General features: G+C 38.8%; 1 protein-coding gene across 1 annotated transcript; it reads right to left on the bottom strand.

Annotated features, from left to right (window-relative positions):
• Positions 1-25,541, bottom strand: LOC104462260 (HEAT repeat-containing protein 5B-like). Its single transcript, XM_010074135.1, has 13 exons — positions 25,292-25,541; positions 22,994-23,175; positions 21,821-21,889; positions 19,511-19,690; positions 17,953-18,190; positions 17,086-17,346; positions 15,988-16,115; positions 15,659-15,803; positions 10,621-10,890; positions 8,464-8,688; positions 4,843-4,994; positions 2,250-2,463; positions 1-697 (listed from the first exon to the last, which is right to left on the bottom strand). Exons 1-13 carry the CDS (start codon positions 25,539-25,541, stop codon positions 393-395), a joined length of 2,619 nt encoding a protein of 872 aa, XP_010072437.1. The 3' UTR covers positions 1-392.
• Positions 25,542-25,833: the final 292 nt, after the last annotated feature.

Below are 25,833 nucleotides of genomic sequence, written 5' to 3'. Positions count from 1 at the left end.
CTTCATAACAGTTTCCCCTCTTCTGTCCATCCCCACTGTGTTAGTGTGTTGGCACAATGGTAGGATAACAATCACTGTATTTCAAAAACCACTCAGAGGTTTGGGGTAGCTTTTAAAAATAAATAAAACTATTTAGTCAGATAGAGAATGTGGGTTTTTGGTGGATAATTTACAACACAAATTCATAAATATGATCACATTCCATTTCCTAAAAAACTATACAAGTAACACAACTTCCCTTGTAATGCATGGATTTCAGGCAATTACACAAAGCTCTGTTAGACAGCCTTTCACATACAAATTACACGAAATTACAGACACATATGCAGTAACACATCAGGGATAATACAATGCTTCTGACTACTTAATGGTCCAAAAATAACAAAAGTAATTCAAAAAAAGCTAGTTTTCAGTTTAATTGTTGGAGTGGAATGTACTGTGGGTGGTGGTTGCCTAGCAGCTGCTTTTGCTTTGCTGGCCTGACTTGCTCGGACTGCAGTTTCTAGACGTGTTTTTAATTCAGGAGCAGCTCCCATTACTGTCTTGAAAGCATGTGGGTAAAGTGGACCGATGTGCATTAGATTCTGAAGTGCAAATTCGTGAAGATCCTTAGATGCTGTAGATGCAGAAGCAAAGGCATTTTCATTCAGTAAATAGGAGATCAGAGTGGGAACGAGAAGGGCAAGCAACTGGACTCCTAAAAGTGAAAGAAAAAAAAAATCTAATAACCATATCAGAGAAGAAAACAAAAGAAAATTAGTTTTATCAGTTCCTAGACTGATAGGGTAATTTTGTTTTCAGAAATGAAAGTAAACAATGTAATTAAAAATGATCAAATAAAAAAACAGCTGAAATGTAGACAGTTTCCTGTCCTTTGGCCACTCAAATCCTACCAGGATTGTGTTTCAGATCTCTATTATTGTTCATCACAACTATTTTGTTCCTGACACTTCTTTAGAAATGCCTTTGCACCACGTGATCGCAGGTCATTGATAAGAGATCGTACGATGTAGAGTGCCTATCATATTAAAAGATTTCACTTTTCAGGCAGACAGAAACCTTATTCAGTTCAATCTGAATATATCAGTCTCCCCAGTGAGCATAACAGAACTGCAGTTAGTGTGCAAGCGTTCACGAAAACATTAAGGACAGTTATCTGCTATATTAGTCCATTCGGGAAGATTCCAAGCACACAGCTAGACTTGGGCTAGCATGACCTAAGGAGGTCAAAGAATGGTACAGGGATCAAAAGTGGTTCTCTTCAGAACAAAAAAGCAGCTGAACTTAGGCAGTTTTTGTATCTAGCAAGGATACAAGTATGCCTTTGAAATGTGTAATATGAATTGTAAATTTTAAGCTCAAAGAACTTAAACATTAGTGGTATCTCATTTATTAAAAATTTTGTAGGTTATCAGAGTATTAACAATATTCCCCAAAGGTTTTTATTAAGTTCATACTCATGGCGTGATTGTCTCCAGCCAGCACTAGCAAAAATCAGATGCTTTGTTTCCTCATTTGCTTCGGTTACTCTTTCATTTCACTTGTGTTTTAAACAACTGTGCCAGAAGCAGAATGGGGCTCAAGAAAACATACATTTAGCGTTTCATCAATGAAGAGAAATACCAACAGGCAGTATGGTGGGGAGGAAGGGGCAGGAAACAAACCTACACAAAACCAGCAGTAATATTTGTACAGGGAACTTTATCAAAAGTCAAATGTCTGCAGAGGAAGCCTTTAGAAAACATATTGTTTCAGTTAGAGAATAATTGCTTAAAGATAGACTATACTGTATTCTATCTACCAAAGCAAACAGGAGGCTCCATCTACCATCAAGATATTCTGACCAGTACAATTCAATTTCTTGGGCTTTTCAGATACACTTTGTTGAGCTGGTAGAAGCAACCTGATAAAAGTGATGAGTCTGCTAAAATAAATAAAAGTTAACAATGGCAAAAAAGTACTTTTAAATAGTGTGAACTACTCATTTACAAACAGAAGAAAACATCACCCACTACTGCCGTTCATGTTTAGAAATTTTTTTTCCTGTAATCACCAGAAATGCAAAGGCTACAGCATATCACAGTGTATGTGCTACACACATCCATGTATACAAAAGTTCTAGTATGAGAATTACAAAAGCATGTTACACAGACATGGTGACCATGCCATCAAGTTCCTAATTGCAAGATTCTAAGGTTCAATATTCTATTTTCACATCACACATTTCTCTAGACAAACTAAATACTTACTATTCTGCTCCTCACCGAGGGCAACCAATGTTTCAAGGACTTTAATTCCTTCCTGGACTGCTAAAAGCTCCAGATTGTTGTTTGGGCGGCTCCTTTCCACAGCTTTCAACTTCTCAACCATGATAGGGGCCAAGGAATGAATGTATGGAGTTGACAGGGCACGATTGGTGTGTTGGAACACAGAAAGCAGAAGCTGGTAACACTTGGCTTGAACCTAATCAAATAAAGATAAACACATTGCCCTGAAAGTTGTTAACTCAGCGAATTCTAATAAACTCTGTTATCTGTATATGAGATACATGTGATACTGAAAAAAAAAAAAAAAAGACCAAAGGAGAAGGAAACATACTGAATAAGAGGAAAACAGCAACACAGCCCATCTGCTAAAATAAGATTTAATAAATAATAATAAATAATATGAGGATAAAACATCGCACGTGCTTTCAAACTGCACTCAAGCCTGAACAGGATGAGTTACTGAGCACATGCTGAGCAGAAACATTCTAGAGTAAGTATTACTGAACACAATGTTCTGTGAGGAGATCCGTGGATGACCGGAAACACAGATGTATAAATACAAATATTGAATAAAAATGATAGATAATGAGAACTAATAGTAAGAAAATGTAAGTTAAGCAGCCCAGGTCACTGTTAATTCACTAGTATTTGGCTGCAAGTTTTCTATACGATTCAATTTTTAAGGCCTGAAGTAACAACAACATGTCTTCTAATACCATTTGTATGCTTTCTAACAGAGCTCCACAGAAGAACAGTTTCTCCTAATGCCTTACTCAGCATTGTCTTTGACCTGTTTCAACAAATTATTCCTTTCTCTCTCCATACCACTCCAAATAATTCCCTTCCCTTTCTGTTTACATTCTTTAAACTTTATTCCTTATTAGCCTTCAAAATAATGAGTAAAAGTCTCTTTTCTTACATGCATGCATAATTCAAATAAGAGTTTTACGACTGATAGCAGAATTTCATCCAAACTTCTTTATTCAGTCTATATAATATAAAACTTTTTGAGTATTCGGCATTTACAGAAGTCTACAAAAACTCCTGTGCGGTAAAACTAGGGCTTCTTCAAAGCACCTCAGGCACATTCTAATGTAAAACTTACCCATTAATGTTGAGAGACATGAGATGTAGGTCTCTCAACTGAGTTCCCTTGTTGTGGCAAAATGAAATTGAGATCACCAGCCTTCTGGTTATTACTATCCATGATCTCTAACCTTTCAGACTTTTACAGGTGGTAACAGTTCCACAAATACACCAGTATTTCTTATGAGGCAGCGGCATTTCTTTAGATGAGTTTTTTCCATAATCAGCTCAATGCTTTTAGTACAAACAGTATAATGCTTTCATTACTAACAGGTGTCTAATCACTGATCCCAGCAATGAGTGGTTTAGATTAAAAAAACTAGAACAAATACACAAGTATGACAGAGTGTATGTTCTGCACACCAGTGGACACAATCTGGCTTCTGCCAAAGCATTCTCTGTGAATTACAAAAAAAGTGGTAAGTTCCAGCTCACTGACAGCTTTCCAGCAGGGTGGTGGGCAAAGATGCGCTTCTCACACTGTTCAGGTGTTTATACAGAGCTGAGAGACAGTATGACATAAAAGTTTCTGCTTAATGCAAATGACATTTCCATTCACACACTAACATTTTAAGTAGCTCTCCACCCAAAGTCAGGCTTCAGAACGAACTGAATTTTATGTCCACGCTGGAAAACACCAGCCCTGCTGCAGAGAAAAATTACAAGTCTAAACAGGATTGTAAATGCCTTGCTGTGACCCTAAACACATCAGCATTTTTTGCGTGTTTTTCTTAGGAATCTGCAGCGCTCAGAAACACTGTTGTGGAAACACTATACTAGCTCCCACCTGCAGATTCATATACCCACTCAAACAAACTGATGCATACGTGGCTGGAACAGTTAAGCTTAACTACACAGTGCATTGGCATTCTTGAACAGTCAGCTTACAACTTCTTAGTTCCCTCTTTAGTAAGAAAATAATTTAGAAGATAATTCCTAAAGACAACCAAAGGGCAGAAGTGAAATCAGGAGAGAGATGATTCACAATCTTTAGATATTCTGATGGTGACCACAAAATTACATTTTTGCACTCAAACTGAGTTTTGTATGAAAATGTAAAATACACATAGCTTTTGAACAAAGAAATATAAAATTCATCAGAAATGTGGGCTGTAATTTTATCTACAGAAGTGGTTTAGTTTGTATTATAAAAGATCAGCATTAATGTGGAAATGTCACTACCCTCCTGTAACCAACCTTTTAATTTGCTAAAATTTCACATATCAAAGATCTTTTTCCTTTTAAAAAGCTGCAAGTCAAGAACCTGGCACAAGGCCATGAACACACACTATCTAGAAGCACTTAGTTTGGGTTGTTTTGCTCAGTATAGAGTTTCTGTAATGCACTGTTGAAAATTCTAGTTATTTTGACATGCAGTATTCAACTCTGAAGTAAAGGCATGAAAAAAGGATTCAGGAAACATAGTAAATATATCACAATTAGTTTTTCTCAACTATATGTAATTCACATTCCCATAACATGATCTTACCCAAGGATCACAGGAATTTAATGCACTTTTAAATCTGTTCATACATCCGTTTTGTAAAGACTGCACTCCAATTATTTCAGTGCTTGCTGACCAAAGGAAGAGAGCAATAGCTGTAAGTATGCTTACTTCATCAAGAACAGGCTTAGAGGCTTCTGAAAAACACAAACAAACACACAGTTAGCTTACTCCAGAAAGGGGTTAGAATTTATTTAGTAAAAACCAGTGAACACAGATCAACTCACATAGGAAATGTTCCTGAAATTATCTGCAACTCCATACAAATATGCATCTACTTATTACAGAATCACTTTATAATTTTTGACTGTAACTGACACAAAGCTGAGCAACTCTGTTCTAACAGTTGTTTGAATAAACTAAGTCAAACTTTCTGAAACTTAAGTATCAAGGAACAAACATCACCCACACTGTCTATGACCAAGTCATATTTTCTTTTTTCAATGTGTAAACAAGAGAGGAAAAACGTATTTTTTAGATCCTCCCACTAGCCCAGGTTGCTCAAAGCCTCATCTCCTCCTGGGATGGGGCATCCACAGCTTCCCTGGGCAATGTGTTCAGTAGGTCACCACCCTCACAGTAAAACAGTTCTTCCTAATATCTAATCTAAATCTACCCTCTTTCAGCTTAAAACCATCACCCTCTATCACTACACTCCCTGATACAGAGTGCCTCCCCATCTCTCCTGTAGCCCCCTTCAGGTACTGGAAGCCTGATGGCCCCTTAAGTAACTGAAAGGCTGCCGTAAGGTCTCACTGGAGCCTTCTCTTCTCCAGGCTGAACAACCCCAGCTCTCTCGGCCTGTCCTCATACGGGAGGTGCTCCAACCCTCTGATCACCTTCGTGGGCCCCCTCTGGACTCACTCCAATAGCTCCATGTCCTTCCTGTGCTGAGGACCCCAGCGCTGGATGCAGTACTGCAGGTGGGGTCTCACGAGAGCAGAGCAGAGCAGAGGGGGAGAATCACCTCCCTCGACCTGCTAGTTGTGCTTCTCTTCATGCAGCCCAGGATACGGCTGGCTTTCACGTTGAGCATCTCATCTACCAGCACCTCTGCATGCTCCTCTTCAGGGCTGCTCTCAGTCCATTCTCTGCCCACCTTGTATTTGTGCTTGGGGTTGCCCCGGCCCAGGTACAGGCCCTTGCACTTGGCCTTGTTGAACTTCATGAGGTTGGCATGGGCCCACCTCTCAAGCCTGTCCAGGTCCCTCTGGATGGCATCTAGATGACATCAGTTGCTTCTTATCCACCAACGCTGTAACCCCGTCATCGAAGGTCACCAAGTTTCTCAGGCATGATTTGCCCTTACTGAAGCCATGCTGGCTGTCACCAATCACCTCATTTTCCATGTACCTTAGCATAGTTTCCAGGAGGATCTGCTCCATGATCTTGCTAGCCAGAGAGGTGAGACTGACCGGCTGTAGTTTTCCAGGTCTTCCTTTTTTCCCCTTTCTAAACATGGGGGTTATGTTTCCCCTTTTCCAGTCAGTGGGAACTTCACCAGAGTGCCATGACTTCTCAAATATGATGGATAGTGGCTTAGCAACTTTGTCTGCCAGTTCCCTCAGGACCCACTGATGCATCTCATCAGGTCCCATGGACTTGTGCACCTTCAGGTTCCTTACACAATCACTGAAAGGATGATAGTTTGCCACTGTCATCCTTTTTTTCTCTTGCACAAGCTCTGTCTTTATGGATCTCATTCATAAATTTACATCAAGAGGAAAAAATTATATTTATATATAATTATTATATTACAAAGTACTGTTCTGCTGGTTTTTTTGGTTCTGCTCTCCCTTGAGAAGCACAAAGAAACAGCTGACATGTAGTCAGCAAAAAGAAAACCAGCATGACTGCCCTTTACAGATGTCAGCTAGTCACTTGAATGGCTTAGCCATTATGTGAAACCTTACTTCAAAAAACTACTCCAAGCATTTTAGGTGACAATTTAAAAAAAAAATTAAATTTTACTTTTGTTTAAATGTTATCATATTATGAGACTTGAAATCATATGCTGAGATTCTTGTGTGTGTGATGTGTCCCACTCCACAGAAGACTGGAAAGGAAAAGGAAAACATGCACTCCTGCAAGGAATGGAGAAAAATTTCTGAAGTCTGCAAAAATGCCTAAAGCCCATAATGTTTTTGTAAAGAGGGACTGAGAAATCTTATAGGAACAAAAGGCTAGAAGATAAGCATAGATGTGACAAATCAAATTAGAAGTTTGACTTTGTTAGCACAAATCTACTGATCCTTCCCCTTCAGACATTTTCAGGACGGTTTGCAATTACCTACTCACTCCTATCTCTCACATGAGTAACTCCATTCAAGCCTTTCTTCAGTCTCTATAAATGGCTCATTGGGGATGTAATAGAATGTTTTTTTGGCTGAACTACCATTATGCAAATGACAAATCTTTGTGTCTCTTTTGCTAACTACACAGCTAAGACTGTACATCTTTTTTGCTTCTCGAAGAGCAAGGCAAAGCACGATTACGAACCAAGAGAAGTAGTCTGTAGTTCTCTAAAGAGATGTTGTAGACATCCTGCTGGTGGGTAACTGAGTTTTTTTTTTGCAGGGGTAGCATTTTTTTCTCACCACAGAAAGCTTGTAACGGTATGGTGAATATCCTACTCCAGTGTGAACCTGGCCTTGCTGTCTTCACACTGCTCCACTTTACCACTCGCTGTTGTTAAGACTATATGAATTGTGTCAGCAAACACTTAAAAAATACACTGATCGCCATTGTTCTTGAGGTTTAATTCAAGGTGTCGAGTCCAGGCACAGTACTGAACAATTACAGTTTCAGTAAAGAGAACAGTTCCTCTACAAACACTGTTTTGGCAACTGAAATCTCCTTTCCTTTAAGCTAGCAGGTATTCTGTGGAAAGAGGAAAGGGACGGTGGAGAGGATAGTTTGCTCAGGCCTTGCCAGCATGTCTAGAGTTGCCAGTAGTCACAGAAATTGAGGCCTAGTCCAGGAAGCAAAGTGAATTCAGCTTGGAACTCCTTTAGATTTTACTTGTGAGACATTCAGCAGATGTCAGAAAGACTGACTGATATCAGAAGGTAGATTACCAAGTTCCAGAAACAAGTCACTAGCTGAAACTATTAAGACTGGTAAGGTCACCCTGAGGAAAATCTAAAGCATGAAATAATCATATCATATTAGGATTGAAAGTGGAAGAGGAAAGTCTGAACTAGTACAGAAAAATACCCTATGTAAAGGGCCTGTAAGGGTCGTGAGGAGCTGCAAAATGAGTTGCAAAAGGTGAAATTTCTAACAGAAGGTTATGATCAATATTGTCAAAGAAAACAGACAAACATGGACAAACCTGGAATGGGAACTCCTGAGATGTAACTGTATTTTCTTAAAGCAAATACTGTGCTTGTCTTCAACACAACCTACTAAGTAACTCTAGTTATCCTGTGTGCACTCAGGGCTTTCTCCCGTTTCAATTTCACAAACAATTCATCCCCATTTTTAATTCCCAAGTCTCAGACATGAAGCCTATTAAATTATAGGCAGATACAATACTTGCCTTTTTATTACAGCAAAATCCATCTCTCTTTAATTTTAACTTTCCTACACTGGGAAATCACTTACCAGGTTGAGAGTATTCCAAGATAGATGCCAGAGTGCTGCGGATAAGACTTGTCCATTGTTTCTGAGTTTCATCAGTCTTGACTGTTGGGAGAGTAACAATAGTTTTTATCCCTTGAAGGGCTGCACTGACTGGAGGTGGGACCTGATTATCTGCTGATTTTACTGCTGTTTCTTTCAATACTCTCGTAATCAGAAATAGGATAGTGGGTAAGATCGTCATACATCCTAAAAAAAAAAAAAAAAAAAAGACAAAATAGAATTTCTGAAGTTAATTCCAACAAGTGTTTTAGATAATCTCTTTAGCTTTCCCAATATGGATATATATGGATAGGAGACAAAAGAGACATCAAGATTCAATTCAGGTAACAAGTGATATGTGCCATTCAATATTTTATCACCAAATTCATTCATCAGTACTACTGAAGCGTATCATAACACAAGTCATACAAGCCAATACCTACAATGCTGCTGACAACTCAGGAATGATGATTCAGCTATTAAAGTTTTGCCCTACATGGCATGTGATAAATGGTATGTATCATACTGAACACATCCAGATTGTTAAATATCTTAAAACGGGATCTGCATATCGCTAGGGTTCTATAAAATAAAACAACAGCAATAAGAGGTCTGGAAACAGGTATCCAAAACAAGTTATGGCACTTCCCAATGAAGCTGGTGCATGGTACAAGCCCCAGAAACAAAGTCGGGTTTAGGCGTGTAATATCAATCTACAGCTCACTTCAGACAGTCAAATCACTTTCCATATCTTTTCTATGCCTCATTTTCCCACATCTGTGGAAACACAAATCCCACCATTTTCCTACTTCTGAGAATGCTGTGAGGATAAATACACAAAGTAGAATAATTACTGCTGGAGGTCATCTAGCCTAACCTCCTTTTTCAAAGCAGCAGTTCCTCTAGATCAGACTGCCCAGGAACATGTCCAGTTGAGATGCTCACGTTTCAAGGAAAGAGGAAGAAATATAAAAAACTCAGTCAATCACAGAAAGTGATAAATTCTCTTTGTTCGGTTTCCCTTACATCCAAAGGCTCAATTAACACAAATGTTTGTGCATTTACTATCCCCCACTCCCTACAGCTATCAGCTGGCTGTATCTTCTGGACAAGATAAAAAACCAGCTCTAGCAGTCTCCCTAGACTAATAGTTTCTGAGCTCTGTTCACTGGTCACTAGCCAAATGCTGGAAGTCATGCCTTCACTCAGGTTGCACTGCTACTCTTTGCCCCATTCGCCTGCCCCCTCTCCACCCCACCCCTACAAAAGGGAGGAAAAAAAACCAGGAATCAAATAAAAACAGTGCAGGACTCCAGATCAGCTCAAATCTCCTATTTTTTAAAGAACTGCAAGACACAATTTGTCTGTTTGAAGACAGCCCATGTTCTGAGCATGACTTTGTCCAAATATGTTCTTTGCCACTCATTAAGAGACCAAAGTCTAAAATGTGTTATCTACATCAGTGTGTGAAACCTCCCAGAGATCCACAAGGCAACTCTTCAGCAATTTGTTCTCTGAAAATCAAAACTCAAAGAGCACAGCTTCCCATGCAATTGTGTCCTTTACCCCTGAACTCCACTCAGTGCAATTACCCTCGTTTGCACACATCCTTTTGTTGCAGTCTCCGTGAGCAGAAGAAAGCTCCTTTTAGTTTACAGACACATTTGGGATGACTGACAGCCAACGGCTGCAAAAACAAGTGTACCACAGCTGAATTGTGCTGTTTGTTCCTCAGTAGGATTCTCTTTTCATCCAGCTGCTGCTTTTCATGAACTTCTCAGGAATTTAATTATCTCCAAGATGTCTATATTCTTTTACAATATGATGAAAATTGGCCAAAAGGTTTCAGAATCATGAAAAAAGGAAGGGAAAAAACCCCAATAAAATCACAGTGATATAGATCTCATTTCTTCAGCAAACTGCCAGCACACATGCAAATTTTAAATCAAGTAATTTCCTTCTCGTTGGTCACTAGAAAAGCTTGAAGTCTTAATCTGTTTTAGAACCTAAACATACTTTTCAATAGATGGCCCTTAAAGTATCCTGTAAAAATACATTTACAGTTTGCTTTTAGCATCATATGCTCACACCACTTCCCCTACAGTAACCACACACACACATTTTATTACAGTGCCTTACCTGCTGGTGAGCACAGAGAAGGCAGGTCAGACAGGATAGTAACTGTGGCAGCCACAAGACGAGCACTTTCCTCAGAGAGGTGGGATTTGGCAGCAGTGTGACTTGGAGAATCTGACACTTTTGAACTCAGATGGGGCATGTGCCGTACCAGGATAAACATGAGCAACTCCATGGCTGCAAAGACCAGAGATTTTCCAGGCACAAGACCACCACTCTCACCTCCCTCTCCTAAAACAAGAGGATTTTCTTTTTCCTCAATATCATCTTCATCTGAAAAATAGGAAAGAAATGTCAGAGGAGACAATTAAGATCCCACACCAAAGATGACATGAAACACTCTAAAGAAAGTTAAAAATCACGAAGAAACCATCACTTCAACAGTAAGATATGACAAAAATGGCTCATACCAAACTAAATATTTTATTTTGAATGGCTTAAAGGGGTTTAAAATGCTTTAGAATTACTGCAGTTGCAACAATACTTAGCAAAAATCTATCCAGAACCAGAAAAAATAGTAATACTTACACAAAATTAAAATGCAGTAATTACTTTGCTTCTTTTAAAACCAGTTGCAAAATTAACAGCAATGACTGCCAAATAAATAGGCGTGACAGTATTTTTTTAATTTAATGGCTATTAATTAAATGTTCCCCCCTGACAAAATCTTATTTCAGCCTAAATTGATTATGAAATAAGAGAACAGAAAAGCATTGTAGTATTCTACGTCTGAGTTCATGATTTCAGTGCATTCAGCTCAAGAAGTCTCTATTTCGAATAGCAGCTTGGCCAGCTGCAGTCTTTCCTTCTTCCATTAAACAGCAACAGAGATGCAGTAAATCAAAGCTGGCCTAAACTACTCCTATGGAGCTCCGATGAATTTAAATGATTGCTAGTGTTATCACATTCACTGATTTGAAAAAATGCAACTTACTAGGCTTACAATAAACAATTCCATTAATTCATATGAAGGAACAGAGCTTGCATTTTCAGCTGTGCTGGTTCTTCAAGTTTCAGAAAAATCCTCTCTCTGTTTTTATGTGGAAAACAGTCAAAAGCTAACAGTTGGGTTTTTTTCTCCACAGAATATAGCGCCAGACTAAGATAGTAGTTTTCTTTAGTAAGAAAATATTCTTTTGACTTGACTATACTTCTTTCAGGTAAAGGAAAACATGTCAGACCTAACCTAACCAGGTATCAATGAACTATTTGCCAGGTTGCCACTTGGAAGCTAATTTACCTGGCAAAGATGGAAACAGTACATCCAATGTGAGATTTTTTAAAAAGAAATGGTAAGGGATGATTGAATAGGGATATACTCTGTGAAAAGGAAGAGGTTACTAAAAGTACCTCAGAAAGTAGCTTTCAGACTGATGCTAATACCCTTATCAAGGATATTCTTACATAAAATAGAATTGAACTAACAGAATATGCTGATGAAAAGCCTAAGCAAAACATCAGAAGCTGAAATAACATACTAGAAGAAGTAGGAGTACAAGAAGAAAGAATGGATTTTACTAAAGCTCAAAAAAGGCCAAGCAGAGGAACAGGATTTAGGTACATCAACTCATCAGAGAATCTCGGAAAAAATTAAGTTGAAAGGGATCTCCATAAGTCATCCAAGTCCAATCTCCTGTTCAAAACAGGGCCAACTTGAAAGCTAGAGCAGGTTGCTCGGGGTTGCTCCAGTTTTGAATATATCCAAGCATGGAGATACCACAACATCCCTGGGCACCTGTTCTACTGCTTCACCACTCCCATGGTGAACACTTTTTTCCTTGTATCCCATCTGGATTTCCACTGCTGCAACTTGTGTCTGTTGCCTCTTGTCCTTCCACCATATGCCTTTCAGAAGAGTCTGGATTGGTCTTCCCTTTAAATACCTTTTACAAAGGGGGATTGCTATCCTATCCCATATTAACCCTCTCTTCTGCAGACTGGACAAACTCAGCTCTCTCAGCCTCTCCTCACATGTCACATACTCCCTAAGCAGCTTAGTGGACCTCCACTAGATTCCCTTCATTTTGTCAACATCTCTCTTATTCAGGATGAGGGGGAAGAGTGAAGATGACTAGACACTGCTCCAGATGCATCTTCACAAGCTCAAATTGGAAGGAAAATCATATCCATTAATCTACTAGTCATGCTTTTCTAATGCAGCCCAGTAGCAGAGTCTTCAGCGTTGCACAGGCACACCACAGATTCACATTTAACCCATTATCTGGCAAATCTGCTATCCAGCCTGTCAGCCCCCCAGCCTATACCAAAGCGCAGGGTTATTCTGGCCCAAATGCAGGGTTTTGCATTGGTCTTTACTGAACTTCAGCAAGTTCTCTCTCCTGCAGCTTGAGATTCCCCTGAAAGGCATCACTGTCATCCAGGGTATCCACCACTTGCACAATCTGGTACCATCCACAAATTTGCTGCTGTCCTGTCATCCAGGTGGTTCAAAACAACCTTTAACAGTAGCAGACCCAACAGTGAACTCTCAGTGAACACCGGTTGCAACCAGCTGCCAGTTAGACTTGAGTCACCAAACTCCATTCAAGCACAGCACTCCAGCCAGTTATTCTCCTACTTTTCAGTCCACATCTCTCCCATTTGACAATGACACTATGGGGTACTGGGTCAAAAGCCTTGCAAAAGTCAAGGTAAACAGTATCCACCACTCCCCCTTCATCTACAGCCAGTTATCTCACCACAGAAGGTGATTAGGCATTATTTGTCCTTGATAAATCTGTGCTCACTATTTCAAATTGCTTTCTTCTACTTCATGTACTCAGAAGTGGTTTCCAAGGGAATTTACTCCAAAATCTTTCAACACACACAGTAGGCTCACTTGCACGTAATATCCCTGCCTCACGTCTTATTGAAAGTTAAGACATAGTATCTACTTTTTGCCATTCATGGGAAAGCTTTCTTGAGCACCACAGCTTTTCAAAGATGACTGCAGCAGCCTTAGCATGTCATCAGCCAGCTCCCTCAGATACATCCCATCTGGTCCCAGCTTTTACCCAAGCGGTCCCAAACCTGATGCACGTCTTCTGTATGTAGCAATTCTCTCCCCTAAACTTGCCCACCAGACACAGAGACACAGGAGGACTAAGCAAAGAAGATAACAGTGCTTCTGTTTTTCCCCCAATGCATTTTGTCATTAGATCACCCAATCCATTCAGCAGCAGGTTCAAACTTCCCTGGTCTCTTTGCTGTCAATATATCTATAAAAGCCATTCTTGTCACACTTGACATTCATCACCAGTCTCCGCTCCATCCAAATCATGGCTTTCCTAATTCCACTCCTCCATACCTAAGCAGATGTCTTCAGTAGTCTTCCTGGGCAGTTTGCCCCCACTTCCACCATCCACGCGCTTCGTTGTCACACTTGAGCTCATCCAGAAGTTCCCACGCAGCCAGGTCAGCCTCCTGCCATGCCTGTCTGGCATCCTGCACTTTTAGATGAGCTATTTTTTGTCACTGAGGATGAACTCTCTCTCTTTCCTTTGCCCCTCTGGGAAGCTTACCACCAAGATCTCATCTGCAAGCTCCCTGCACAAGCCCAAGTGTGCCAAGGCAGGTCAAAGCTTCTGCTCTGCTACTTGCTTTCTTCATTTCCCTCAGGACCATGAACTCCACTATCTCATGGCTGCTAGAGCCACAGCTACCATTAACCTTCATAACCATTTCTTCTGCATTAGTGAGGAGCAGATCCACTCAGCACCTCCTTTATTTGGACTGTCCAGCATCTGGACTGAAAAAAACTGTGCCTGATATCCTTCTGAAAGTTTCAGATTGTTAGCATCCTGCAATGTTGCCCTTCCAGCACATGTGGATGGTAAAAGCCTCTCATGAGACTCCATTAGCTTCTTCCAGCTGGTTTAATATGGCTTCACCCACCTCCTCTTCTTGATCAGGCAGTCTGTGGCAAACAAGAGGAGAGTTCCTGACTGGTATCACCCTTCACTTCCTCTTACTGCTATCAGTTCTGACCTGTCAAAGAGGGACAGCCAGCCCAGATACCTATCCTGATAGCTTGTTCCTCTTCTCCTCTTGCCAGATCTCTCCAGTGTTCTCCAACTGGATGGCTGGAGATAAAGCCTTTTGTTGCTGGAAGTCACAACCTTGCAGCCTCCACCCTCATGGGAGTCCCATCCTCCAGGGACGTATTCCAGCCTAGCCTATGGCTGTCCCTCCTTCCATGACACATGAGGCTCGGGCTCCTGTACCTGCAGGATCTCTATGAAGAACACATCATTCTTCCATTTGCCTTTCCTGACACTTCACATGCATTTCCTTAGGCCTCTGATGTGTCAGAGGTGATCGTCTGTCACAGTCAGCAGACTGTGTCTTGCTGTATGTCACTGCCATCATTATGCTGACTTGAGCAGTCTCGTAGAGCCTTGAGCACCACTTCTGGGCTGCACGAGCACGCCTTTCCACGCCAACTGCCTTGCTCCTGTTTGCACATGCCATTCCCAGAGCTCCTAGTTGTTGACACGCCCTGAAGTGTCAGTGAAGTAAGAACCCAGATGCAAGTCTGCTCTACTTCCTGGCAAGGTCTCCTGGGAAGGCAATGTGTGACCCTGGTTCCAGCAGCAGTTCACTCACCTCATGAATGCTAGTTGTGTCAGGGATGCATTGCAAGAGCCTACATTGGGGGCTGAACCATTGAACTTCAAGAACAAAGGTAAATGAAGTGCTAAGAGTCAGTCAACAGAGAAACATCAATGAAATTGAGCAAGGTATTAGTAAGACATTAAGTGGTGTGTTGGGTATAATTTTCAGCACTCATATTCAAGCAAAATGAATAAAAACCATGACATGAAAAGAATAATTGCTAAAATGATCAGAGGAAGAAACACCACATCTTACAAGAGCTAAGAAATCAGCAGGTGAGATTATGAATACATCAAAAGTATCTGTGGAGTACGCAGCATTTTTCTCCTCACTTTAACCATAATCTAATGTATTTGAGTTCCTTTCCCAATACAAAAAGCTGTTGCTTATTTACTCTGCAAAGCAAGTCATGTTTTCAAAATCTTACTTAGGGTGTTCCTTTTTTCCTGCAAATAATCTTGAGCTGCTCTTACTATCTGCTGGACAACTCCTGTAACCAGTAGCTGGACTGAAGGAGGATCCCAGGTCAGGAGGAGTCGGTGAAGCACACTCAAGAGTTCAACACCAAGGAGCTACAGTAAAACAAAAGACATACTAAAAAAATCAATTAGGACTTAACAATTCCTAATTGTTATGTCACTTGCTTATGATGAGCAAATACTTTTCCCGTTAAAAAATAATTACAGCTTTTGTAATCACCACAGATGAAAGACCAAGACCTAGAAAACCGACTGCAATGACTTGCTCATACAGTACCTGATCCTCTGCAATATGGATCCTGGCACAAGGGGAATCCAATAAAGTATGAAGTGCTTGCAAACAAGATGTAACATGCTCAACAGGCTCTTCAGGTCTTGGGGAACACAGAAACTGTATACTAACACCTGAAAAGAGCAGTAATTAAAAAGAATGTTCACTTAATCATAAAATCAAATATTTTTAAAATTTCTCTGTAAGTATAGCAGTTCTTAACAGCTTCAGAAAGATACATGTTTTTCTCAATTCTTCTTCCTTTAAAGGTAAAGAGTTTATGTATTAGAAACAGAATTGTATTTGCTTTCTCTTCTGCATCATGTCTCCCCCAAAATTTGGCAGGAAAAATAAAAAATGGACAGCAAGCAACTTAAGATTACCGAATAGAAATCCACACTTTGTTATACAAACATCTGTAAAAGTCAATTTCTGAATCCCTCAATTGTAAATTGACTCTGATTTTATTGAACTCTCTTAAATGTAAGGATAAGCGAGATGAAGTTAAGCCTCAAAAATTATGCAATATTCCCACATATGGCACTTAATTCTGTTTTTAAATATCTGTGTATCTCAGCAAACTGTTGGCATTCCTTAGAATAAGTGATGACATCCCCCTCTTAAAGCTGTTAGATAACAACAAAGGGAAACAGTGAGCTCTACTCACACGTGAAAAATTGATGCAAAAGCTACTCCATGTGACTCGTCAAATATCAGTCTCTACTGAACTGTGTTTTTATGAGGGTGGTTATTTTAATTAACTTTACAGCTTCTATGTCTTTGAAGCATAACATTTTGTATCATCTGAACTATATTACAGCACAGAACAGTTTATACTAATTTTATTCAATCACATACATAAACTAATATACAGCTTGTCTATAAAAATCACAATAATCGTGACATATATTCTGGTAAAGCAATGAAGAACATAGGAGGCAGAGAGATACAGAGAGAAGGAGACAGAAATATTTTGAAACATTACTGTCCAGACACATGATGCATTTTAAACTTCCTAGATTTCAAGCAAAGTATCTTTTCTTACTCCTATACTATTTTGTACCATAATGTGCTGGTACTGAACTCTAAACTTGTAACTCTTACCCAAAATTAAATGCATTCGATCTTTGTTTATCTCTGGCAACGATTTAGTGCTAGGCGGTGTTCCAGGTGTCTGGTTTAACATGATGGATGTAGCACGTTTCTGTGAACTGGGCATTGCTGCGGCAGTCTCTTCTATCGACTCTGAAGCGTTAAATCCTGTACTGTTTAGCCAAAGTGCCACTGCATGCAGTATGGGAGCCCAGGAGTTTCGGTAATGCAGTCTAGCTGTATCAATTGTTTCTGGAGTGTAAAATGCTCCCCCTGTTAAATTAGCCAAGCAAAGGTAAATTCTGAAATTCTCTGCAAATAATAGACAAAAAGCACACTCTGAACATATTTGATCACGTACGTATTCAGATGTAATACTTGTTGGTGACAGTGCACCCCAATTCTCCTTGTGAAGGAGCAACATTAGTACCTCATAAGAAAGTGCAATGGCCTCGATAGAACAGTAAGCAGAGAGCAAGGCAAAGTCACCAGGTCTTGCAGCATTTTTCATGTAGAACACTCATTCTCCACTCAGTAAAATATTATGAGACAGTATCCTCTCTCTTCTCAAGGGCTACGTTCTTATAGTAAATAGCTTTTTGCATTTGATACCAAAGTATCAGAGGTGTAGAAGCATTTTTAATTCTACAAAGACATGGTTTTAATGATCTCTGTGATTCAGATAAAGAATATCTTCATTGCAGATTGAAGGAAACACACACATTCAAACTTCAAGCACATTCCTATTACACATAGGGAGAAATTTATCACTTGCATAAAAGTGTCCCTGCCAAATCATTTATAGAAAAATTTTAAAGTCTCAGCTAAGGATTTCTTTCTGTTTTTCACAACACCACAAAAGGAAATACCAGTGCTTACCATCTGGTGGAAGCTGGGTAGCAAACTCAGGTGGTAAGGTTAAAAGAGCATAATCTTTCAGGGCGGCTAACCAGAGACGGCTAAGTGCAGGCAGCTCAGGTTGTACCAGTGTTATCAAACTGTCTGGTGGCAGCTCATCTATAGTACCGAAATCATCCTCATCTTCCTCTGTGCTCTTTAAAACATGCTTTGGTTTGGTCTCTGCTTCTTTCTTAATTTTCATGGCAACAATATATACCTGGAAGAAAAACAGATAAAGTACATGCTGTGAGATCCTAAAAAGAAAAAAAAACAGCAAGCCTTCCTATGTGAAAGTAACAGATTCCATACACAGACCATTCACCAGAAAATGACTGAGGGGAAAAAAAAAAAAAAAAAAAAAAAGAGACTTGCAATACAATTATCTTCTATTTAAATATTTTTTATTTCTACAAGTACATAACACCTAGGGGCATAAATGGCCATTCCTAGAATAATCTGGATACACGCACTTTTCCTAAAAAGGTGTCAATTCCTTCTGCTCTACACAGACATATTGATTTAAATAACTGATTTCATTAAATCGATGCATCCTTATTGCAAAGATTTCTTTGGCCTACACTAAGATCTACTAGATAAATCAGAATCATTGTCACTTTCTGGGAGCAGATTAGGTATCATAAAGACATGAAAATGGCTTTAAATGTGTTACATGAATACAAGAATACTTATAAGTTTGTCTTTGATAGACGCTATTAGAGGATAAAATGATTTTCAAAAACTTTGATAAATACGGGAATAAGCAGAAGTATCAGAAAAATAAAGTAAAAATAAGAATTTTTAGAAAAGAAATAGAATAGAAGTGCTTTCACACAACACATGTTCTATACCAAAGCTGAAAATTACAGTGTGGGGTGATTAACATGCCAAAGGAAAGTATTAACATTTCAACTGTGAAATTTCAAAAGTAATTTCCAAGAAAATTTAATGAAAATACCCCAAACCTTAAAGTACTACACTAAAAAGAAACTAAAATACCATTTGTATAATTATATGTAGAGCTCCATAGCATGCAAGTAACATTTCAGGAAGCAAGGCAATATGAGTAGTACTAACTCTGTCTTTTGTAAATAGTTGAAGGTATCTGCTATTCCAGCCATTTCCCAAGATGATCTACATTAGGCATGTAATTTATTATGAACACTTTGACAAACTCCTAGTTAATTAACTGCAATATTTAATCAGAATATATTTTAAAGTTGTTTGTTTTTTTAAGTTTAAGAGCAATAAGATGGGAGAAAAATAAAAATCTGGTAAGAGTATGAGTGTATACTTTAATACAGAAAAAGTGCAGTAAAACAAAGAACAATCAAGCATCACTATAAATATGGATCGACAGAATGGCAGCAAAAGGAACAAAGAAAGACAGAGAGATGAAAACATCCCAGGAGTGGAACGGCAACAGGTAAGGAGCAGGGCAGATACAGGGCTCGCTGGCCGGACAGCCAGTGAGGTGTGAGGCTGCTACTTCACTCCAAAACCTTTTCAAACTTGTAAAGATTTAATGGTCAATGTTTACCTCAGCCCATGCTTTGAGAACTGCAAGTTTTTCCATAGTAGTCGCACTCTCTCGGTAAAGCTGGCTGGAAGATCCCTTTCCTGCTTGCACTTTATCCAGGGAAGAGACAAGAAGGTTGTGAACTCGGCGGAGGTCATTCAGGTCACTTACAACCCCACTTCCTATCCAAGCACTACATACCTAGACAACAAAGTTCAGAATAATTCTAAACTAGCAAAAGAAAAAAAAAAATCTATAAGAAAACAAAAAACCCCACCAAAAAAACCATTTTCAGTTCTCCTTCTGCTTAATATAAAAAATCTGAGGTTTTCCTTTTTTTCTCCCCACCCCTGATTAACAGAATTGCTAAGGTGAGTGGTTACAAAGGCTATATTTCCAAAGCACATTACAATGGAATTTTATAGATACAGGGAAAATACTTAAAATAGTTTTTTAATCCTCCATAAAGAGGTAATAACAATTCTGTATTCTGTTGCCAAGTGTCTGGTCAAATAATTCAAGTAATGGGTCACTGCATTCACTGTGAAGAACATATTGGACAACAATCAATAAAAGTCCATCTTTAGAAACCCACACCTCTCACATTATATATTAAGGCTCCATACCAATGAGAAGCTTTCAAGATAATTAATGTCAAGAAAACAGCATGAAACAAGTGACATAAAAATCTTTACACAACTGGGCTCTGATCTGGAACCAACAGTACCACATTCTGAACCATCAACACCAGACATGGTAGACAGACAGCTGGGTGTCTTTCCACTTTTCTTTTGAATTAAATGGACCCAAACAGGTACTTAAAATCCAAACATCATACAGATCAGCTGCTCCTTTCTAGTGCTATACAGTGACATTCATCCTCTGAAACATTCATGCCCAGACATAACGCCGGCAATAGAGGAATTCTGCCGCAGATGCTTTCCTACAAAAAGAAAAAGGGACAAATTCTTCCAGAAGAGCTGCTTTGATTTTGGTGGTGATTCTACAAGGACGAGGAACAGAAGCAAAAAAAGCCCATAGAAGTCAAGTGGTTCAGGTTTTACAAATTCATTTTTCATGGCATTTTTGTCCTATCTCCAAGTTTTTAGAGAGCCAGTTCCATGAAAGCCTTTGGGGAAGGGCCTGTCGTGATCTGGAATGATGGACTTATCTGAACTAAAGTAAACAGAAACACAAAAAGTGTCCTGAAGGTGCACAGGACAAGGCTGCTGAAAATCTGTCACAAATCCATAATTTATTCACAATAGGACTAATCCCAGATTCACTCCTGTTGCTGGGCAAGTCAACAGCTGTTTCTGTAATAACATAAAACTATAACAACATCAAACTCATTCCCTGCAGCTCATCTCTGTCCACGTAACTTCTACAGTGAGTCAAATATCCAAACGTAACCTCCAGCCATTTGATTCTGTAAGTGCACACATCCACTTTGAAACTGATTGAATAGCAAAGATTTTGACCAGTTACAAAGAATGTTCCACATTTTCACACAAACTGCCTCTTCATCTAGCTTTGAATGCACAGAACTTTCTATAAGGTGAGTACAGTCTTTCTTATGTATAAATACCAAATTATGCCATAGTTGATCCAACCTTACAAATTTTGCTAGAAATTAAAGACTATAAAACAACAACACAAAAATCACAATCCTGCTGGACTAAGATTTACTAAACAAGACTCACATACACAAAATTATCATATTAAAAATGATGTTTTCATAGCTAATTAAACTGCTGCTTTGAACTACAGTAGCAATTTGGCTGTGTAAACCACATACCGGACACTACTGCAGCTACGTTGCTGATAGCTGATTTAAACTACAGTAGCACAAGATCATACACAAGAAAAAACACACAGAAAAATCTTTCACTGAGAGGTTGTTACTATGACTGTTAGAAGCTCTGAATATTTTCATAAAATCTAAACCAGTTTATTATTTAAAGGTAAATTATCAGTAACCCAAATATTTGTTCAGACTGAAGGGCATCTCAAGAAATACTGGAAAATTGGTCTCATTAAGCAAAAGATTTTTTTCCTTTTTTTCCTTTCAGCAACAAATTGCAAAACCGGCTTGGAGACATAATTAATTTCAGAAAGACTAAATATTTTGTGATGTAGCTCCCAAAAGGGACTTTTGCACTTCTGAGGAACAAAATATATTACTAAGAGACTCAAAAGATGTTATAAAAACGTTACAGCTTTGGTTTAGAAAATATTCCAGCCATTTGCTGCTACTTCTCTTCTGCATCCTTCCTACAATAAGAAGGAAAATCAGTTTGGCTTATACTATCTGAACATTTTCCTCTGTACCTGGCAGGCCTTTGCAGTTATATCAGAAGGTGTATCTTGGGAAAAAGCTGGCCTCAGAGCAGCTCCAACCTGTCAAGAGGAAGAAAAATTTAAAAATCCAACTAAAACAACAGCGACACAACATTCTTCACCCCGCCTTGTTTGAGGCTCAAGCACATATACAGAACAAGCAAGACAAGATTGCCCATTTTGGCATTACTGTTACACCCCAAACTTATCTTTGTTGTCTAACAGACACTTGCAGTAGTATTCTTTAAACAACAACAAAGTCCTAAACTAGTTTTTTCCTGCTTGCCCACTGCCTTTTGTAAGCCTTGACTACCTTTGTCAAATATGTGGGATTATCTTCCTTCTGTTAATGAGTATCCTTTTACTCATGAAAGTATTAGAGGTGCCATTTACGCTAAGTCTCAAGAAGCCCATGACTTTTTGATGTCCAAAGGAATAATGATGTGAAATCAAATGTTTATAGTTGGATTTGCATCAAGTTCTCTAAAATGAACCATACTGACAAAAAAGCCTTGTAGGCAGTCATTATAAGACATTATTTTTCAAAAACAAAAGGAACCAAGTCAAAGAGACAGAAGCAATGGTTACAGCACTACAGAATAAAGAAGAAAAAGGCAGGAAGTGAAAAGGATGAAAATCTGCCCTTAAGAAGTACCTGCAAATATCTCGAAGACATAGTGAAGACAAAAGAGGTGAAAGCTAAGCTACACAACAAAATAAAACAATAATACCCCAAAACAAATCTTCAACTGCCCACCTCCCATTCCCATATTTTTGTAGCTTGCATTTAAACAGAAATATATTCATTAATTCCCAAGAAAATGGATTTATTAGATTCAATCTGGAACTGAACCAGTGTTATTTTCCAATTCCTAATTCTACAAATGAAATGCCACTCTTGCCAAAAAATAAATGTAACTTGTAACATTTGGCTTTCAAGAATCAATAGCTACTGAATTTTTTAATTTAATCAGATACTAAATTATAATAAATAGGAAGAGATACAAAAATAAATTTTGAAGAGGTAAATAAAAGTCTCTTCAGCACATTTTCACTCATAAAAACCTCTTCACAGGGCATTTGAAGTTACAAAATGTTCTCAAAGCTAATACTGGCATATTGGCATAAATATCCCATTTCCTGAACTTATAAAGGAGGTCTCACATTAGCCTGATACTGCTCCAGTATCACATGGCCTGGAAACTCTGGCTCAGGAACCGATGCAAACTTCTTGATAATGTCTTCAAGAGCTTGAAGACCCGCCATTCGTAACTGGTTGCTGTGATCAGTTGCAGCCATGAATGCCATTCGAATAAGGTCAGAGAGATGGAGTACTAAGAAGTCATCTTAGAACAAAACAGAAAGAACTATTTAGTAACTTAAAAGATAGCTAATATAACAGATATTTGTAATGTTTTCCTCATTGACATGTACAAATTTCACCTCTTCTTTTTCAAAGGTCCACATTTAGGGTATGGAAGAAGGCAGGAAACAATGTACCATTTTGCCTTTTTTTTTTTTTTCTTCTCCCTTAAAGCCCTTAAAGGGCTTTTATTCCTAAGACAACCTTAAAAATTAAGCACAAATTTGAAACGAAACGTATGATATACAGAAATTGCACTGAAGGGTATGTAAACGTGGCTGAGTAGTTTAGAAGACATTAGAACATTTAGTAAAGCTAATTTCAGTGACCCCCTCAAACCCACAAAAAAAAATAATCAAGTCAATTCCAGTTTGAGTCCTATGCTTACAGTGACCCCTGCTGATAAAGGAAAACCTCATCAAGTTTCAACACCTAAAACTGAGTACGCCTCTAGTTCTGTTCCCAAAAGCCACATCCAAGGCTGTAAATAAGCAACAGACAACATGCACAAAAGAACAATAAATAACTCAGTAACATTGCTGAAAAGATTATTCTTCTCTATTTTTATTCATATATTTATTTCCCTACTCTCAATTAGAAACTACCAGATGTTGCACAACTACTGTAAAAATGTATCTTTTAAAAACCTAATATACAGGGTGACTAACAAAAAACACAAAACAAAGCTCTACATATTTTCAAATCTCAAGGTAAAAAAATAAATATTTATTTCGTAACTGCAACTTTTCAGAGGCATGTCAGTGAAGAAAGACTGGAGATCACTTTAAAACTACAAAGTGATAAAGTCTGCACTTACTTTTCCAGACCATCACATTTGTTAGTAAAATTTAAATATTTTGGAAGCTGAAGCTGGGTGGGGTAGAAGTTTGCCGAGTTTTCCTTTTTACAATGATAGCAAACACATCAAGTTCACTTTAAGTAAATACAGAGATGTAAAATCTCAGGATTATTATAAACAATCCGCTGCAGGATCCTATAAGCAGCCGTTATTTCATGAGTTGCTCTATAATACAAGGCCATTTCAAAATAAACTTTCACAAAACTCTTTCCTTCTTAGTCTTCAAATAGTGATCTCAGCCTCAAATCACGTCAGAAACGAGATTCCCACAAAACCACAGTGCTGGAACCAGACTGCATCAAAGCAACAGAAGCAGTGTCCCGGTAAATCTCCGTACCGTAACGGACACCCTCAGCAACACAGACACCAAAATCCATCCATCTTGTGCATGCCAGGGTGCTCATGACAGTCACTCTACACACATCAGCTCCTCATGAGCACTACATGGGTGAAAGCAAAGAATCACTGTGCACCAGAACCAACACACTCACTCTACACACATCAGCTCCTCATGAGCGCTACATGGGTGAAAGCAAACAATCACTGTGCACCAGAACCAACACATATGGACAACTCAAGGACAGAAACCTCTCATTATCTGTTAGAAAAATGTTTCTTCACAAAACAACTATGTCATCTCTGACCTCTCAATTTTGATCCCCTATCTCATAACAGTCTCTTCAAAACACGAGCTTTAAAATGAATATTCATCACTCTCATGGATACCAAAAGAATGCATTTCATAAAGCAGCTGGGTCCTCCCTCCCACACCCCTCTCTCTGCAACCAAAGCCACAGCAATCATTACCCAGCCTTATCTTTTTTTTTTTTTTTGCTAGCATTCCTCATTCCTAAAATCATCTCTGAAGCCTAATTCATTGCTGTCATTATGTTAAACTCAGAAACTGTTCCCAGCTTACCCTTAGCTAGAAGTTTACCGCTTCTATTTCAGACTGGAGAAAAGGTTTGCAAATCTAAGGTGTTTTTTTCCAAGCAGATCAGCCTGTCAGAATTTATATCCTCCAGCAAACCTCATTCTTTCTGTTCATGGTACAGTAACTACAGTGGTTATACAACTACAGTTTTATTGACTTTTGCTGGTCATTTGCTTTGTTTTTAACCATTTGAATGAAAGGATAACTGCTCATGTTTTTTTTCTTGGTTGTATAATCTTAACCTGTAAAGGGGCGTCAAAAATTTAAAAACCAAACCAAACCAAAACATGGAAATTCCGTAATTACTTTTTGGGTTTTTAAGTCTGGCTGAACGAGCCAGTGCCAGATCGAAGTGTGCCTTGTTCGCATTCTCACACAGCATGATAACTCGGCACAGACAGTCTGCTGAAAACACACGAGTTGCCCAACGAGGTGCTACAGACGGCTTGGATTTATCCTCTTCACCCAAGGTGGTAAACATTGTATCGTCGTCCATCTCATCCTTCTTCTCCGATTCCTCATCCTTCCCTCCTCCCAAGGGAGCAGCAGTGCTCATGTCTACAACAGAGAACAATTAAAGAAAAGAAAATCCCACTGTTACAATCCCCAGAAGACAGCTAAGGGCATATTCAAGTCTTTCCTTACACTCAGATTCAAAACAGACTAATTCTTCTTTTTAAACAACATTTGAAAAATTTGGAAACGCATAGGAATATGTTTTTTAGAGGTAAAATGTTTTTCACCTCTTTTTAAACAACATTTGAAAAATTTGGAAATGCATAGGAATATGTCTTTTAGAGGTAAAATGTTTTTCACCTTTAATCTGGGCTATGTTACCCTTTGTTTGG

This window comes from Pterocles gutturalis, unplaced genomic scaffold (assembly GCF_000699245.1).
Source record: "Pterocles gutturalis isolate BGI_N339 unplaced genomic scaffold, ASM69924v1 scaffold7562, whole genome shotgun sequence".
In the NCBI taxonomy this organism is placed as follows: Eukaryota; Metazoa; Chordata; class Aves; order Pterocliformes; family Pteroclidae; genus Pterocles; species Pterocles gutturalis.
This window is presented reverse-complemented; position numbering and strand designations above follow the sequence as displayed.

Bases quoted from the DNA above. Each gene is read 5' to 3' on its own strand.
- LOC104462260 (XM_010074135.1), bottom strand. From the start codon at position 25,541: ATGAGCACTGCTGCTCCCTTGGGAGGAGGGAAGGATGAGGAATCGGAG. The intron at 23,176-25,291 runs GTAATTACGGAA...TTTTGTTCTAAG, and splicing joins CAGACTTAAAAACCCAAAAA to ATGACTTCTTAGTACTCCAT. The intron at 10,891-15,658 runs GTAAGATTTTGA...CCTATTTTTCAG, and splicing joins GGAAAAAAGGAACACCCTAA to ATGAAGATGATATTGAGGAA.